Source organism: Orbicella franksi, chromosome 4 (assembly GCF_964199315.1).
Source record: "Orbicella franksi chromosome 4, jaOrbFran1.1, whole genome shotgun sequence".
Lineage (NCBI taxonomy): Eukaryota > Metazoa > Cnidaria > Anthozoa > Scleractinia > Merulinidae > Orbicella > Orbicella franksi.
Window position 1 is genome coordinate 17309301 of NC_138148.1, and position 19824 is coordinate 17329124.

Genomic DNA, 19824 nt, shown 5'->3' on the forward strand with positions numbered 1-19824 from the left:
GTATTCATCATCTTGGACTGGATATTTGTTCTGATGAATACAATAACCATGATTCCTTGCAGGAACTTGTCATAGAGGGAATAGGCCAATTTGGATATAGTAAAATTCTAACTTTGTTCTGAGGCCTAGCGGAATAAAACAAAATAAATTAATTATTCATCCCTCAACCTCAATGCGATTACTTTTGTTTTATTCCCGTAAGCCTGAAATACAAGCAAAAATTTTAATATATCGAAATTGGCCTATTGACTATTAGAGGGGAAATCAGCGAAACTCTGCGCTCGCATGACAGATCACCACCTCCTTCTTGAACCCAACGAGCTCATGGCAGATATTCAGTGAGAAGTCACCTGTCTAGCTCCACTCCAGTTTTCATTTTTTTAGTTATGCATTACTGTCTATTGAAATTTGCCTTGAATGTCTTAACTACATTTCAGAACTTCACGACACAGTAATAGTGCTGTCAGCCTAGTTAATCACCAATAAAAATATTTTTCCGAGCCAGTTTGACCCACTGTTGATAAGGACGGTATAGCATCTACAGAATCTACATCTACATCTACGTTTTGCAACCTGCAAAGGGATTTTAAAAAACAAATCATGTCACATAGGCAGAAGCCGATGGAGAGGAAGCCTTCTATGCAGAAACTCATTGTGCTTGTCACTCATCGCACCTAAAGGGCATCTGCAAAGGAGGCTAATGAAGAGGTGCTCCAAAGGAAGCAGGGGCCAGATGAAGGTGGGTCCTTTTTCTCTCCACTAGCGGAAGAAAGTGTGAAAACAATTTTGGCCCATCATGAGGCAAGGGATCCCATATCTTTTCCAGAGTAGATTTGCAATGGATTTTTATTCTGGATGGTACGTACACAAGCAGCAGCTTTGCTGCCATCAATTACCATGGAACCTCTATGAAGAAGTTATGTTTATCAGTGTTACATAGTTTATCGTTGCAGCTAGGTAATGGTTCACAGGAATCCCGAGTCCAGAAGAATCTTCCTACAGAACCCAGCACTATTAATACTAGAGCAGTTAAATTGGTTTACAATTTTAGCTGTTGAATTTCATTGCTCAAGTAGAACTTTACAGTACATTGTATCATCGAGCTTGAACATAAAATTGAAACTCTGTGGCGCGCTGATGTTTTTTCTTCTTTTTTTTTTTTTTTTTTTTTCTTTTTTTAAAGTGTGGTTATTTATTCGGTTTATGACTGATTAAAATGATGAGTTCCGTCCAAGAGTATAGAGCCTTTGCATAAATCGCGCCTAAATTTAATTATACACTCTAAGCCTCACGATTCATGTGTAAAATCCTTGGTCTAGAAACATGAGTACGAGGCTCAGGATGTGTAAAGTATTGTTATTCAAACTTATGCGCCATTTATGCAAAGGATCCTAATTTCCGCTTTGGTGTTAACAGTGAATGAAGAATTCTCCGGTGGATATGTTAAGTACCAAAGACGACTGGAGCAAATTAAAATCCAAACTGAACAACCTGTGATTACACTACTATCGACGTGGGAAATCTAAAACGTCAAATAAAGAAAACATGGCTTAAGAAATAGACTTCAGTTGCATCCATGACACGGACCAGTGGTTACTCAGGGGTTTCTCTATTTACAGCAAAAGTTTCTTCTCGAAAAATAAACTCAAAGAGGAAATATGAAGAAAAACGTATCTTTTGCCGCCTTGTTTCTTTACATTCTTGACCTGATTACACATAATGCCTCCTAGAGCCTGAAGGGATCTGTTGACTGAAACGCTTGATTTTAGTTACCAACACCTGATAACTTCACTCAGAAGTCCTGATAACTCAATCCTTTCCTGATTGGCATTTTTTCCGTAATGTAATACTACAGATATTCGTTATTTACTTGCCAGTCTGTACCTGCTGTCAAGATCACGTATAGTTTACGCGACAGTTTACGCGATTGTTAAGAGAAATTCGATTGTTTCATATCCCACTTCACAATTCAACATCAAAGAGCTATGGATGGCTGCGCTAAAGAGGCGAAAATAATGTTAATAGAGAAACGTAGCGAGAATCTTCACAAGGCTTCCTCGATTTTATCTGTTAGCGCAATTCTGTTGACGATGGTACTGTTCATCAGAATGCAGACAGTGGTCGATGACACGAAAATGATGGATTTAAAATTCACTCTGGAAATTCGACAAATCAAAGATGCTTTGAAAGAAAAGAAAGCTTCTCATCAAGCTCGTGTGAAAGGGAACTTTGATGTTGTCAGTGGTAAGTGATGAAAGAAGAAATATTGAAACATAGGTTTAAAGAAAGTAAATCCCGTCTTGTTATCGGACCCCTTCTGATGAACAAGGTATCTATTGTCTCAAAGCTTTGCACGTTTTTCACGGTGACAACGAGTTTGATGCAATGCTTATCAGTTAACGGTGTCGATGAAAACGAAAGCTGAAGGTTTCTGTCTTCCCTCTATGTAATCCTTTCAGCAGAGAATACAGTTAGCAATTCAAGTAAGCAAAGTTTCGTATCGGAACAAGAGTATCATTTTATTTAGTTTGCAGAGCGTTGTAGTCGTGTTACAATTTGGTATCAGCTCGGCCTGGATGGGTTGATAATTCAATTTGTCCATTTTGGCGCATTTTGCCGGCATTAAAAGGTTGCCAACCGTTGATGTTTCAAATCACGGAAGTTAGGATTTGAATCTAGTGACTGACGTTTTCACTTTTATTGAAATGGAGACATTCAAACGACCAGTGACCCCCATATTTTGTTTTATGAACTGAAACATACAAAACTGCATTGATTTTGCGAAAAACAAGAACAACTGGAAAATCAACAAACGTTTCATAGTTATATACAGTAAATAGATTTGATCTTCAATCTGAAGACTAATTTAATGCAGATATGCCCTCAAAGACTGTTGTTGACCGCAGCTACAAGATTGACAAGATTGTAATCTAAATTAGTCCGCTGGCAGTCCACATCATCAATGCGTTCATGTTCACGAACAATCACTCGTCTGACCCAAGGAGAAAAGACCGGCTACCAGCAGTCTTAAACCAAATAGACGTCAATAAACCCGGCGTGAACAACAAGAAAAAATTTATTAAAACAATTAAAACGTTATCTGGTTGAAAAGTTAGATTAAAATAAGGTCAATAAGCTTTCGGCTGCCAACACGAATGATCAGAAAGACGCGAATGGATGGATATATAGAGTAAAAAGTCTGAAAAAGTACAGATTAAAAATGTATAATTAAAGTTGTGACAGCTGGATAATGAAAAGAGACTAATTTTATCGTTATTAGTCTAGAATTATTGCCCGCCTCATGAGTCATGGCGGTGTGCCATGACTTCAGAGTTTGTCGCACACGATAATCGCCTTTGTCACTTACTTTAGAGTTGTCGAAGTCGATTTGATGGTCTTTTCAACCATGCATGGTTCGAAATGATAGAGCCTGAGTTGCAATTCTATGATGACATGTTCTTTTTCTTCGCGTTTGGAGGCATCTGCTCGTTTCTTTCAGTACAGTCACCGCAGGGAATCTTATAAACAACGTTTGTTTGGGGGTGGCTGGGTGGCCTGAATTTCGGCGAAGGGAATTCTTGCCATAAAGTTTTGTAAGGTCTGGCAACAACTCGAATTCCACTAATACGAAGTAATCTTTGAAGTAGTTCAGTGACACCATTGACGTAGGGCAGACAAGAGAAATCAAAACGGGTCACAGATGGCTCAGCCCGCTTGAAAAACATGCACACTAATTCTTCTGAGGAGAGGAAATTATTTCCACAGCAGGTTTATTCTTTAAGATGTTGGTAATGATCGACAGGGGGTAACCATTTTCTTCCAAAGCACGAGTAACATGTTTAAGTTCATTATATTTTGCTTCAGTTGTACTTGAGAGGTTGGGCGCCCGATAAGCTGTGCCGGTTTTGTGCTTCTTGTCATGGTGGGTGTACGTCTAGTAAGCGCTACAGACGTCACAGCTTGAATGCACGAGTTTAATCATGCTGGGCGTAGGCACGAGAGAAACAAAAGTGATCTTAGGTGTGTGTGATTCAGCTGAAAAAAATAAACCAGACAAAATATTTAAGTACAAAATATAGCGACTAAAGAAAACCGGCTGACAACGGAGCAAATAAACTTACAAAACTGTGGCGACTCGAATTCTATAATTTGTACTTCAGGGTTCACAACAGTGAAGTAGCTAAGGAAAACGTGGTAGAAACCAGCAGATCGAACTTTCAGTGCTAACAAGCACTAGAGAAAATGAAACACAAAACTACGCATAAAGAAGAACGCTTAAGTACTACAGAGTGGGTTGCATAATTCCCAGGGGTCACGGAGAAACGTGACACCCAAAAGCAAAGAAAGTTCTAGTCGCTACATTGGGAACCAATCATTATTTGCTGGTTTTCTATAAACTTGAATAGAAATTATTCCACTGATCCGGGTGACCAAGGTGTCCAAAAATTAGTTTTATCCATTACTTTCGGTTTCAATCGAGAAAGAGATCTTAGGGTCAATGAATTCAAAGTGTCAGAGGGCGTCTTTCTTGTTGATGAGAAAGTGTCGTGGATTTTTTTTTAACAATCCTTGTAAACACAGTAGTTGTTGGAAAGAACAAATTACAAAAGGGAGATTATGTCATCAGTATTGAGATTAGTTCTGGAGAATAATGTACTGTCATTATTGAGTTTGTCGCGAATATAGGAGCAAGCTTTCTTGACAGGAATCGCTGTAAAGGGGAGGACCAACTAATTAATTAACAACCAATTTAACAACATTGTTTTTAGTATTCTCGCAATGAGTACATGCTAATGCCAAAGATGCAATAGAAGTACTATAATATATCTAACTTACAAATTAAACTGTAATAACATTCTGTCTGTGATCCATGCAGCAGTGGATAGATAGGTAGCTGTAAGGCTGCTGATAATTGGAGACCCTTTCATATACCGATCCATTTTGTAGCCGTCAGTTAACGGTGAAAATTGGAAATCCTGTTTTATGCTGATTAATTGTTTAGTTGAGTTTCAATCTGTTACTGTCCTTCAGAGCAGAGAAAAACGTCTCCGTGGCAACTGTTTATGCAAATGCTCCTATAATACGCATGACGGATATTGTTTCTCTTCTAATTTGAATTATGTGGGAGTTATAATGCCCTCTCACCAGGTTTCTGGGGAAAATCTCTTGGTGAAAACTGCAGTTTATAAGTAAGGAGAATCAATTTTAAGCATTTAATTTTGTATTCTGTGGGGCCAGGGTCTTAATTTTCAACTCTTCACAACCACTCATTCTAAGACAATAAGCATCCAATGTGTTTCGCTTCTACAAACGTAACAAAGTAATTTGCCAACCGGTTTCGTTGATGTATAACTTTTTGCAAAGAGTGCAAGCTATGCAGTAGATGACATTGGCTGAGGTACAGGTGAAATGATCAGTGATCTTGACGGATCGGTTGGGTTCCGATATTTTCTCAGCGTTGCAAATGAAAGGACATGTTTTGCAAACTTTAAATTACTTCAAAATGATCCCGATACTGGTAGAATCTTTCCGCAACCTCCATTAATTTCATTCAAACGCGACAAAAACATAGGTACTTTTTAGTCAGAAGTGCATTCCAAACAAGTGATCAACCCGGAACTTTTATATGCGCACGCGCACGATGCAAAACATATCCTTTCCTCATTTCACCTGTACCTCAGCCAATGTCATCTACTGCATAACTTGCACTCTTTGCAAAAAGTTATACATCGGCGAAACTGGAAAACGACTAGGCGACCGATTCCGAGAACACCTTCGTGACGTTGAGAAAGACGACAAAAACACATCTAAACCGGTCGCGAGACACCTTAATCTCCCCATCAAGGAAGTACATTGTACGGAAAGCCGCAAAACTCTAGAACAAAAATTTATTTTACAAATCGGCACTCTTAATCCTCACGGTATCAACGAACGCTTTTCATTCAACTAATTTATTCTGTTGTTTTTCACGTTACCATGCACCAACCAATAGCGTAGCTCCATCTTTTTGTATATAAACTACACACAACCCACAATTCCTCGATTCGCTCCGACGAAGGGCTAACGCTCGAAACGTCAGCTTTCAAATCTCTTTACGGTGGCCAATTCACATTATCAACCCAGTTGATAAAACCAAATTATCTTGTTACACTCCCCACCGACGCAGCGCCAGTTTCTTTAGAAACTTACCCCCTCTATTAATTGGCCAACCCTCTCTCCCCCCTCTCACCGTTTCATGTGCAAATCAGTTACCTATAGGTAATCGGACATAAATGCCAACATTTCATTTTTCCATAGACATAAAGTCCAACCGTCACATTTCACGACGCAGCTTAAAACCAGACCGCCAGTATCCTGATGGCATTCAAGAAATGAGTGACGGGATCAAAAAGTATGTAACCTCCATTGTTAAGAAATCTGTGGAGTCTTACTGTCTCTCTCCTAACAAAGTGTGCGTGGCAGGTCCCCCCGGACCAAAGGGGATCGAAGGATCTCGCGGTGAACGAGGACCAAAAGGAAGTACTGGAATCAAGGGCGAAAAAGGTATTTAAGATTAAGTCACGTGACCTTTCGCTTAATGCTATATTCTAACGGAGAGCTCGTCAGTCCTTCAGTCAAAACAAAAATTAGAAAATAAGAAAAATAAGTTTTCAATTGCTGGTTTTCAGTGTCACGCAATTCAAAATAGACCAAAATAAAAATCAAAACCGGTCGATAGATAAAGTCCAGAATCTGGGAAATGAAAGAAGGTAAATATGCAAAGACTCTCGCCAAAATTCTGGTCACAGCAATTTTTCTTATGCGAGATATGCGGAGAAATTTTTTACGCAAATTTATAGAGATTTGTATGGATACGCCATGCTGGTGCCCATCCGTATGGGCACCAACATGGCGGCCGGAAACCAACAGAAACACCTGTTACTGAGTTTTGCTACAAAAGCGTGAATTTATCCCTCGAGGAGCTCTAAAACATTAAAATAATACTTTTTCTAAGACATGAACTGTTCAGATAGCCAAGTTCCCCAAAATAAGTCACTTTTTTTAACCATCATGACAGCTCTCAGGGCCGTCATGTAAATGCCGCGTCACGCAAAAGCTTAGAAATTCAAGCGTAGTGTATCACAAAGCCAAGAACCCATTCGGAGCGAAAATTTGTATGAATAATAGTTTTCAGCTGCTCTTATACATCGTTTAAGTAAAATTTCAGGAAGATCAATAGTTTGGTAGTTCGAATTTTTGTGACGTCATGTGAAAACCAGCTATACAGGTTTATTTTAAACGCTTTTTAGAGTTTTTGTCTTTTTTATTTTTTACGCTCATGATACTGGAGGGGCGTCTTTATGCCTTGCTTCTCCCCCAGCCTTCTCCGCTTAGCGTCCTAAGTATTTCTAAAAGCTTAAGTAATCACTCGTGATCAAATTGATGTGGTATATGAAATATAAAAACTTGTTGAATAACGTGTCATTCATGTAGTCATATCACACCTAAGAAACCCCTAATTTCAAAATGTCCACCATCTTTGATACCCCATGTTGAATATCAACTGAAGCATTTTTCAGCTCCGAAGTTGATTTAAAACATCAGAAAAAAAAAACATAAAAACGCAAACATTGCAAAAATTTTTGAATAAAGTCTTTATTCAATCCAGAATCCTGGATGGGTTCTCTCGGCCGGTGACGAAACATTTGCCAAACTACTGTGCTCTTTGTATCTTGGCTTTTTCTGACATAACGAACTAACAAATGATTATAAATGACAATACACTGTGTCATTTGAAGAAGACAGTTAGCGCACAAAGAACTACCATAGAACAAATCAAATGATCGTTATCTTAGCGCCATGTATGTTATTCGAAATTTGTACTGTAAGTGAAAAACTTATATTCCGAGGAAATGACAACGAGAAAGGAAAAGATTAAGGAACAAATGAAACTTAGCGATTCAAATTCCTGTCACACTCCTTTTATATATACATAAGTTTCAAACTAACAACGAGAAAGGAAAAGGTTAAGGAACAAATGAAACTTAGCGATTCAAATACCTGTCACACTCCTTTTACATATACACTAGTTTCAAACGTCTGCCGTTGTTTACATTGAATCATTATTTTTCTGTTGCAGGAGCTCCTGGAGATCCGGGACCTAAGGGTGATGCAGGGGAGTCGATATCTGTTCCAGAAGTGATTGTATCTCCTGCCTCACTCACTGTAACTCAGTACCAGACCGCCACATTTTACTGCTCAGCTGATGGTAATCCGAAGCCTAGCGTATCCTGGAGTAAAACAAGTGTCACAGGACAGGTGAATAAGGAAGTCCAAGGCAATAAGCTCCAGATCAAGAGTGCTGGTTACAATGACTCGGGGAGTTACGTTTGCACGGCTACAAATATCTTGGGACAAGCTAAGAAGGTTGTGAAACTTTTTGTACAAGGTAATCAATTTTATAATTGTGATATGCCTTAAAGTAGAGCGTTGCTAAGGGGAGCACTTTCGTCTGTTAGGAAAAGGTTTGCGTGAGTCCGTCACGCTCATTCTGTGGTGCATTTACTGGTCTGTTCCAGGCTCTCGGTCAGTGACGAAGAAAAACGCGGGCGGGCAACGAGCAGATCCCGGCACACTGGGGATTTAAGCCCCTTTAAACGCTAAGTACGTCTAAGTACACAAACTTTGCTTCCTTTTTTCTCCAAACTTTTCTCCTACCCTTGAATTCCTGTCTTGATCATTTCAGTTTTAAAAAATCCGACAAAATTTCAAATTATGACGTCATATTTGATGACGTCACATACACATGGTCTATGACGTTTATAGTTTCATACCATAAAATCATTCGATCGAGTTCATGACTAGTGGAACAATGTACTGAAAACCGTTTCTCAGTATGACAAATATTTTTTGATCTATAACAATTTAAATATATTTCACTGGCTCCCCACGGAACTATATTGTTTCTTCAAAATCAATCGTATTGGTTTATTTTCTCCAGTCTTCATTGAAAAATGCTACAAATTCGGTAAAATAAAGAACTTAGTGTCCCTAAAAATCGCAGGTATCGCTTTGGATTTTTTGTTTTCAGTTCTCAACTACTTTTGTCTCTGTCTTTCGAAAACATTAAAAAATGTTAGAATTTACGAGTTTAAAATTAGCAGAATGGTATGGTGTGACGTCATCGTTTATGACGTCATAATCTGACATGCGCTGTCCACTGTTTACTTTCCAAGTCTGGTGACGGTATGTTAAGTTTGACACAGCGTGGTATATTTAAAACAATATTTCGGCTGGCCAGACCAGCCTTCTTCAGGTTTAGATGTTACTTATTTAAAAAATAAAATTACAATATTATATAGTGGTGGATGTCTTAACACATATTTCGAGACTAAAAGGAGTGGCAGAAATCAAAAACAAAACAAAAAAGTCTTATAGTCAATTGTGAATTTAGGCGGGAAGACACCAATGCGAAATCTCCATGCTGTAATATCGTTTCTATTTCCGCCACTGCTTTTAGTTTCGAAGTAGTTTCGCGTAGTAACTAAGAACTATAACAAATATTAATCTGGTCTAATAGTTTCAATCGTTACTGATTTGTTTGTTTGTTTTTTCGTCCAGTTCCTCCACAATTCCTTGAGATTCCTGCTAGTGTTTTAAAAGTAACTGCAAATTCCACAGCTTCTCTTTCCTGTCGAGTATTTGGTTATCCACCACCGACAATTGTATGGTCAAGAGGACTTGCACCGCTACCACAAGGTCGAACCACTGTTATCAATGGTACACTGAATATCTCCAACTTTAGTCCTCAAGATACTGGTCCTTATCGGTGTAAAGCCACGAATAAGTTGGGATCTGTTGGTGCATTGACAACCCTAAATTATGTCAAACCAGGTGAGTACCAATGAAGATAGATCTAAATCGTATTTGTCCCAGAATATCTCCCAATTTAGTCCTCAAGAAGCTGGGCGTTAACCGTGAAGCTACGAACTGTTAGGGTGCGATAACCTGCGCAACATGTGTGTGGCAGTACCTGGGGACTAATTTTGTTTATTTTAATTATTTATTGCTTCACTGATTGAAACATCTAAAACAGTAGCCTACGCAGACTCCCCAGCTAAGCTGAAAGTCGACAGGTAGTTTAGCCCTGTATTTTTGAGTTACACTGCTCAACTTAAGTAGCCTTTGTTATCACTACTATTAGAGGATCGCTAAAAAGGCATCTTATGGCCAGACCGAGATTTACAAACTCCCGCTGTTATTAGAAATCAGTTTTTTTGTTTTTCATTTCAGATGATACCCTAATGTTCCGCTGTGCATCCTTGTGGTGTAATTGGCGCACACATTAGGAAAATAACCCCATTTTCTTACAATTGAGCTCGATAGAGAGATGCATAATCCTTTCCACGTGGTCGTGAGCCATGTATCATTTTCTTGATTGTAGCGTAAACCAATTTTAACGCATGTAATGTCAATCAGAATTATCTGAAATGTGAACTTACCCAGTACTGGTAAAGTTATAATTGTGCTTTCGAGAACAAACCATGCGAACAAAAAAAAAGAAGTACTTAGTTACGCCTAAAATTGTACGCCTTAATTATGAAACATACATCAGTTAATTTACCCATCCGTATTAGTTTATGATTTTCAACTATTACTTAACCCTTGGCTTTTGTCTTTTCTAGCTGATGTTGCAAGTTTTTAGTAGGGTCTTTAAATTTTAACTTGAATTGAGATGTCATTTTTAGATTCAAAGGAATCACCTTAAGCATATTGATCACGTATTAATCAGCTAATTTTCAAACTCGAGTTAATTTGTTTTTATCTTGGCAGTCTGGTGTTTCTTTCTGCAAAATGGCCATTTATAGTGTAAGAGGTTGATGAACATTCTCACAGTAGCTAGGTGATGATCTTATTGAGCCGTTGAAGTGATTTTGTTGAGACCATGGTACTCAACTGAAGACATTCAGACGTTTTACTTACGAAAACTTTTAAGTCTCTTGTTGACTGTATAACATTTTGCTAAACTTGTCTTTGTTTTCCTTTTTGAAATTACAGATTTCTGGAAGAATTCGTTGATAATAACAGGAAATGCCCTTTATGAAAGTCGCCTTCATGAATTCCTAACACCAGCTGTTGGAAGCAACCCTAGTTGGGTGCTGTGTTACCGCTCTTCCACTCACGGCTGGGCTTCAAGTACATTCCACAGCAGGTGTGATGGGAAACGAAACACGGTTACCATTATCAAAAAGGGACAATGCGTGTTTGGAGGATACACTGATATAACTTGGGGTAAATAGAAATTTCCACGTGTGTTTTCTTTAATTATAGTTTATTTAGGGACGGACCATTAGAAAAGTAAAGGGGGTGGGGAAAATACAGAAAAAAAAAAACATTTATGCAAGGGAGGGTGACTGAAACAAAAATTCGTCCAAAGAAGAAGAGAAGCAAAAAAAATTCCTGCAGAGTGAATTGCACTGTCGGGCTTACAAAATGTACCCGCCTGAAGGGCACCGTGGTAGACACTTTATATTGCAGTTTTCTTGGTCCTGGTGAAATCCCCAATGACCTGGGTTTCTCTACAATTAGGAAAACGGACATTTTTCCCTTTCAAGGCTGATACACTTTGTGCGGAGCAACTTCATCATAGACACTGTAAGCCAAACACCCTTGCAGAAAAATCCTTATAGGTAACCATGGCTTAAAAGTGATTTAAAAAAGCATGTTCTTTAAACAGCCGCCCTTTTTAATTCGTTTGCTTTCAAGCAAACGCAGCACATACCGTGTTTTGAAAGTCCGACATATAGGAGTGATTTCACAACTGACATGTATAAATGACGATTGCGGACACAGATGTGCACACCCATTGCGAACCGTAACACTTCTCCTGAGATGGCCGCCAAGATCAACGATCGACAAATGTTGTAATCAAAGACAATCATAGAGGTGTTAACACAACTGATGCGTTTAGTATGGGCAGCTTCAGTCTATTTTAATCCAGGTTCTAATGAGTGGTGTTAAAGTAATTTTGGAGCCAGCCTGCAGGCCGTTAAAGCCTGACATCTCGGCACTCACCTGACTTCTTCCTAACTTCTTCTTATGATAAAACATGTTCGCATAAATAAAGAAATAAAGAGTGCAGTAACTGGACCTCATGTTGTACAACCGCCGCGAGGCCGATTTGAAATTTGGAGGACGATTACTCCCTGAATAGTACGACACAAGGTCTAATTACTCATCCATCGTTTAATTTGGGTCAAATTCGTCAAAAACTTGGAAGCCAACTTACCATCATCAACCCGTGCTCTGTTCTCTGATAAAGCACGCTGTTTCAGCCAATCAGAGCGCGCATTATATGGAAACTTTGTTATAAATCACTATATAAAAGTGAAAAAAATAGTATTCCGGTTTTTCTGGATGATGTTCGGAAGGTATTTCCTCTATCATGAATTACGGAAAAGGTTAATCATTTGAATCTTAAAGTTATTGTCGTTTCACAATTTCAGATTCAAATTTCAAAATTAAAAAAGTCTTTTGAGAACTGGGTAAGATGAAAGATTGTTATATAGCTGGCGTTTTTCCCGCTACAGCGCGCCCATTCACTGGCTAGTTCATGGTCACATGACATCTAACAATGAAACTGTTACACGCCAAATGCCATGAACGGGCAACATTGCGAAAACTATGACGTTAAACGGGAAAAAGTTCACTGTTACCCACGAAATGTTGACCGTTGTTGCACGTCATTTGTCAATAAAGTGAATATTTTTTTCCACCGGTTTGACCCATTTTTTTGCTATATCACAAAGCACTTAATGACTGATCCCTTGGGAAACAGTGAATTTTGTTTCCCGAAAATCTGAATGTTTCCCGAGACGAAGTCGAGGGAAACAATGAAATTTTCGGGAAACAAAATTCACTGTTCCCCTCGGGACCAGTCATTAAGTGTTAATTATTATTGTATATAGGATCGACGGAGCATACGAAATTATTTTTTGTCCTGATTTGGTCGTCAAATTTCTATGCTTAATTGTAATGTAATTCCCATTTAATTTAATTTAATTTCCTATTTCATTCTCCTCAAAGACGAATAGCTCATAAGTTGAATCTTAGTATCTCCAATATGTCTGTGAAATCTGATAATCAAGTTAAATATTTAGGACTCATTTTTGATTCCAATTTGAACTGGAAACCATACTTACACGAATTGAGCAAGAAGGTTTCAAGAGGTATTGGAGTACTATCTAAAATTAGATATTATGTAAATAGAAACATATTACATCAATTATATTATTCAATTATCTACCCCGTCCTCACCTGCGGTTTATCAATTTGGGGGCAATACTTATAGTGCTACTCTTAAAGCCTTAATAACTCTTCAAAAAAGAGCTATACGTACTATAACTTTTTCAAAACCAGATGAACACGCTGAACCTCTTTTTAAGGAATTAAAGATCCTTAAATTAACTGATCTTGTTATCCTTCACAATGCACTCCTCATATATCACTATTACTAAAATCTTCTTCCATCTTCCTTTGAAAATTTCTTTCAAACAGTAGCATCTGTACACTCATACAATACTAGGCTTGCTTCTAAATCAACCTATTACATCAATACCATCAAAACAAACTATGGTAAATTCAACATTCGCTTTGCAGCTGTAAAAGTTTGGAATCACCTTGACGAAAGCATTAAACAACTCCCCCTTAAAACGTTTAAAAACAAAGTCAAGCTAAACATCTTACAGTCTTACTGTTCATGAGTTTTCAGCTGGTATTTGTTTATTTATTTTATTAATTTATTTATTTATTTTTTATTTATCTATTTATTTATTTATTTATTTATTTATTTCTTCTTTTCGTCTCTTTTTTATTGACAAATTAATTGCTTTCATCAAGCTTTAGTGCCAACCTACCTCCTGTACTTCAACATTACTTAGTTTTACTCAGCTCGATTAGCTTTTTACTTATTCTGAGTAAACATTACCTCTTTTTTGTATTAATATATTATATTGTAAAGTTTAACTTTTTTTTATTTGGTAATAAAAGCTTGTTGTTGTTGTTGTTGTTGTTGTTGTTGTTATTTAACTTTATACTGCATGTGTCTCTTTAGAGTCCAGCGGTGGATACACTGCCACTTCCAATGCGTTCATATTTTCACTCCGCAAAAAAGAAGGTCTTGGACCATTCAAGAGCTTGCTGACGAACCCATCACGTGCAATTTACAGGTACCCAAGTTACGGTCCGGTATTTGGTGGCGGGAGTGACATCCTCATTGCTGACAATGCAAATAGTAACACTAACTCATTCACAAACTTTGGCCACTCTTACTCTGTTCCAAGTGGAGTACGAGACAAAAAGACAATCCTGGCTGGGACTTACGTGTTCTCACCTGACGAGTTAGAGGTCTTCTATCTTGGCTGAACAATAATGATGTGTAAATCATTAAAACTAGGCACCCTACAAAACGTGCGCGAGATTTCAACGCATTGCAGCATTCTTGCGTATGGAAACTTTAGCTACCCCAATGCATTGCACCATCTAACATCTTGGAACATATTGCAGCTAGATGACCACACGTGGGCAACAAGTTTTCGACAAGGATCAGTTGTATGTCTAACATGTTAAGTTGAAATATTACTTGTGTTATAATTTTTCCTTCCCATTTTTTATTTGATTATTTTTCGACACCCTCAATTCCATATGTTTTGCTCCATATAGAATATCGTCCTGTTTTGAATGCGAATGGACTGTTCTTAAGACTAGACTGAGTGCATTTTCTATGGTTACGTTTTGGAGTTGTTTTTATACGGTGCAACATGGACTGATGAAGCACGAATTAACATCATGGCATAAGCTGCATAATTGATACCTTCCCTTGTTGTAGAGTTGAAATTATCGTTATTATCGGTACGTTGCTTTCACTTCACTATTGACTGGAAAAATAAATCTACAATTAAACCTTGGTCTCCCTATTTTCGGGGTACGGGAGCGGGGGGGGCTCGCTACTTTACAGGTTTTCATGCGTCTGTCCTGTTATTGATCATGAATCTCGTCATAACATTATCAAAGTAGCTGTGGATCGAAATTCATTGTCAATAACAGGACAGACGAATGAAAAACCGCCGTCAATTTGTTTTTTTGCGAAACTACATGGCATAAATTATAAATTCATGTGTCTGTCCGCTTATTGACAATGAAATTAGCCAAGTAGCGCAAGAATTTCTGCACTTATTGTAAAAAGCGTTTTCAGGACGGATTAGTGTGGACGGAAGGCCTAACCGTAGAAATAGAGCTGCGTTTTCAAATTTCTTCGGCGTAGTACGGAGGGGCCTTAGTCCGATGGAATGACAGAAATTCATTGAAGGTAGTAAAGATAATTTGTTTTGATTTTAAACTTGTTTTGGGCGTATGACATCTTGTGCAAAGTGAATTTTCCGCTTGAACCAGGATCTCTGAAAAAGGGATCATTTTCAATAGTTATAGGCTTAATGTTGCACGGAAGAAAAAAGTCGTCGTAAGAAAATATATTGGTCTTGTTATATTTTGTTAGAGCCCGAAATCTTTAAAACGTGAAAAATATACGTGATAATATTGGTTTCGCGGCGATCCCGTAACATTAACTGTCACATTAGCCGCAGGGTCAGCTGTAGTCAGTCCAGTTACAACTAATTGTGATTGTTTTGGTCTCTATATAGCGTTCAATTGAGTGCCGGAAAACCAAAACCAAAGTAATCACTCTGGCCGATCACAAAGGATACAAACAGTACCGTGAACCAATCAAAACTCCTAGTAATTACATGCCGCTGATGCGAAACGCAGGAAAACAAGTGCGAACGAATCACGATTGGTTTTGGTTTTACTTCTGATTGGATGAAGTGGCGGGAGTTTTTTAAGCCAGTTAATCGTGTAGCGTATTTGATGCAAAACCAATGACTTTTCGACATCAAATGAAAACCGTCTCCATCTATTTGAAGATGTAAATAGAAAGCCTGCGACCGACTTTGTATTTGTGTAGTTCAGTGTGTTCAACCTCCTCCCGCTTCCTCGGTTGGGACTGAAGATTTTCCTTGAGTCTTTTACCATGAGTGCAATGTTTCCATGGCCATGGTGTGCACTCTTAAAGACCACACAAGTGACGCCTTAAATTATTCAAAAACTTAAGGGAACAATAAAAAAATGTAGTGCATTTGTTTTTCCCAATAACTTTCAAATTTTAACGGCAAAGAGCCAATTAATTCCTTCAATGAGATCTGCCTGCAGGGAATCATGGTAGCTGTATTCATCATCTTGGACTGGATATTTGTTCTGATGAATACAATAACCATGATTCCCTGCAGGAACTTGTCATAGAGGGAATAGGCCAATTTGGATGTAGTAAAATTCTAACTTTGTTCTGAGGCCTAGCGGAATAAAACAAAATAAATCAATTATTCATCCCTCAACCTCAATGCGATTACTTTTGTTTTATTCCCGTAAGCCTGAAATACAAGCAAGAATTTTAATATATCGAAATTGGCCTATTGACTATTAGAGGGGCAATCAGCGAAACTCTGCGCTCGTATGACAGAGCACCACGTCCTTCTTGAACCCAACGAGTTCATGGCAGATATATATTCAGTGAGAAGTCACCTGTCTAGATCCTCTCCATTTTTCATTCTTTAGTTGTGCATTACTGTCTATTGAAATTTGCCTTGAATGTCTTAACTACTTTTCAGAACTTCACAACACAGTAATAGTGCTGTCAGCCTAGTTAATCACCAATAAAAATACTTTTCAGAGCCAGTTTGACCCACTGTTGATAAGGACGGTATAGCATCTACAGAATCTACATCTACATCTACGTTTTGCAACCTGCAACGGGATTTTAAAAAACAAATCATGTCACATAGGCAGAAGCCGATGGAGAGGAAGCCTTCTATGCAGAAACTCATTGTGCTTGTCACTCATCGCACCTAAAGGGCATCTGCAAAGGAGGCTAATGAAGAGGTGCTCCAAAGGAAGCAGGGGCCAGATGAAGGTGGGTCCTTTTTCTCTCCACTAGCGGAAGAAAGTGTGAGAACATTTTTGGCGCATCATGAGGCAAGGGATCCCATATCTTTTCCAGAGTGGATTTGCAATGGATTTTTATTCTGGATGGTATGTACACAAGCAGAAGCTCTGCTGCCATTCATCAATTCCCTTGCTACGTAGTTTATCCTTGCAGTTAGGTAATGGTTCACAGGATCCCGAGTCCACGAGAATCTTCTTACAGAACCCAGCATTATTTATACGAAAGCAGTTAAACTGGTTTACAATTTTAGTTGTTAAATTTCATTGCTCAAGTAGAACTTCACAGTACATTGTATCATTGAGCTTAAACATAAGGGTGTCATTTTGTTTCTTTTGTGATGTACATTTGCGGTGCCAAGTTTCAAGAACACTGCTTCAATATTTCTAGAGATATTGTTTATTCAGTATTTTACCGTTTTTAGTTGCAAACAATGTGACGTCATCACTGAGCTAATTTGCATAATAGAAAAACGTCAATATCTCTAAAACGAAAAAAGATATTTTAAAAAGAAAAACGCCATTCTTCTGCATTTTGAAGGGCCTTTCAAATAAGCTGAAATTATTTTTCATGTCATATGAACTTTAAGGAATATAGGATATATATATATATATATATCCTTCAGGCTGTAAGGAACATTATGGGTGATCAGAGCAAATTTACAAAGAAGGAAAGCCGTAAGACAAACGTTGTTCTTTATATTCCCATTCGGATTTCACATTTGGAGACGACACGCATACTGTAGATGGGGAAACCCTTTTCTAGGTGTACCAGCGTTTTTAAGCCGATCGAGTGATTGTTGGGGGCGTAGGAACTTTTTTACGGTTAGACCCGAATAACTTCATCAAGTCTTAGCCGCTCAAGCCACAAAAATAACATCTCCGATACTCTGAGAGGACGGCTAAAGCCTCGCTCAATCGACTCAAAAACGCTAGTAAACGTAGAAAAGAGGTTTCTCTATTTACAAATAAAAGTATCTTCTCGAAAATTAAACTCGGGGCGGAAATATGAAGAAAAACGTATCGTTTGCCGCTTTGATTCTTTACAATCTTGCCCTGATTACCCATAATGCTCCTTAGAGCATGAAGGGGTCTATTGATTGAAACGCTTGTTCCCAACACCTGATAACTTCACTCGGAAGTCCTGATAACTCCATCCCTTCTTGATTGGCATTTTTTAAGCAATGACGTATTGTGTGGCATGCATGCATTCCTTTGGATAGTGATTTCGCATAGTGTGTCGCGCTTATGTCCGTGCGCTTATGTCGCGCACGATTTATCCCCCTGTGGAAGCGAAATGCACTCTGGGAGTTCCTTTGCTGCTTTCCTTTGCCGTTTGTAGGTTCAGCGGATTGCTTTTAATTGTAGCTTTTAAAAGAAGATTTAGGGGTGGATTTTGGTTTAAACAATGTCGGATAAATTTGCGTTCACGGAGAAACTCATAATAAGAACATACCCTCCATACATACAAGTTTAGATAGACAAGTAAGTCGCACAGGCGGTAGGTGAAGGCTTTGCGGCTTTCCTTTTCTGTTTGTAGGATCAGCAGACTGCTTTTAATCGATATGACAAGTATACAGTTAAAACAACAAATTAATTTCCGGTGAGGTAATTAGTGTTGCCAAATATTTTTAACGATAATAAGGTGTCGCTTTCAGAGAGGGAAACTTATGCTTTGCGGCTTTCCTTTGTTGTTTGTAGGGTCAGCGGAGTGCTTTTAATTTCAGCTTTTAAACGAAGATTTGGAAGTGGATTTTGGTTAATACAGTGTCGGATAAATTTGCGCTCACGGGCAAACTCATTATAACATATTTTCGATACATACAATTTCAGATAGACAAGCGGGTCGCACACGCGATATGACAAGTCAAGAGAAAATGATTATCTCTTGGCATAGGGTAAAATATGGACTGGACCATTGGACCCTTGGACATTTGGACTATTTTTTGGACTATTTCTTGGACTAAATTTTGGACTATTTTTTAAGGGGTGGGTAGGTAGTTTTGTCAGGGTGGTGGTTTATCATATGTTCTTCCTCAGGGAGGGGTAGGTAGGAAAAGTCGTCTTTATCTTGGCTATCAGACGAACTCACCTAACAACACTAGCATAGCTTAAGCTGGCTTTTGATGAGGAAGACATGACGATAAAGAAGGTCGAATTCTACTGAATTAATAACTACGTAGCTTAAGAAACCAGACTTTGTTGTGAGAACTGGAAAAGGATCGCAGTTTGTCCTAAGTAATTGCGAAAGATAGTAGTCTTTTGTTATTGTTCTGTCCGGAAAACTTTTCCGGCCATTAACGTTAACTTTGGTTTATTTATCAAATAAGATTCTAAACTGACGGAATTACGAAACTGCACATGTCCTTGTATTTTGAGGGAGTGTACATAACGTTAACTCCGATAATATGAACGTTGAGAATGTAGCAAAAAAAAGGAAAGAACATTTTAAATGAAGCAGCCTCTAAGCCTAAGACTAAGTGTCGAATACTGCCAGATATTTTTTTGTGTAATGTGATTTGTGATTGCAAAAGATAACAGACATTTTGTTATTGTTCTGTCTGAAAACGTAAAGAACATGTTATAAGCCAAGGTACGTTGGAGCGAGAAGAGCTGTTTGGAAGACTGCTTATAGCTAGAATGACTTTGTAACTGCCCAAAAATGTTTTCTTTTGTGGGGTGCTGTCAGTCAGAGTAAGATTAAAGGAAATGGAAATAGTTCTTGTGACCGTTCTTATCCGCGACGGAAATATGGTCGAAGCCGACTGGTGCAAACGATACATTATTTTAGCAAAT

The 19824-nt window shown here is 38.3% G+C and overlaps 2 protein-coding genes and 1 long non-coding RNA gene across 3 annotated transcripts in view; 1 reads left to right on the plus strand and 2 right to left on the minus strand.

The window, feature by feature from the left end:
* Positions 1-19824, minus strand: part of LOC145484855 (uncharacterized) — a 137645-nt gene that overhangs the window by 25412 nt on the left and 92409 nt on the right. The gene's annotated exons all lie outside the window — the stretch shown is intronic.
* LOC145484735 (uncharacterized) lies at positions 1899-14913 on the plus strand. The gene is made up of 6 exons (XM_081463368.1): positions 1899-2244; positions 6298-6543; positions 8120-8428; positions 9601-9873; positions 11038-11271; positions 14093-14913. The coding sequence occupies exons 1-6, from the start codon at positions 1986-1988 to the stop codon at positions 14401-14403; spliced, it is 1632 nt and encodes a 543-aa protein (XP_081319494.1). The 5' UTR covers positions 1899-1985; the 3' UTR covers positions 14404-14913.
* Positions 3058-19824, minus strand: part of LOC145484895 (uncharacterized) — a 90758-nt gene continuing 73991 nt past the window's right edge. The window contains exon 2 of the long non-coding RNA XR_014049099.1: positions 3058-5827. This is a non-coding gene — a long non-coding RNA (uncharacterized LOC145484895). The remainder of the gene's footprint in view (positions 5828-19824) is intronic.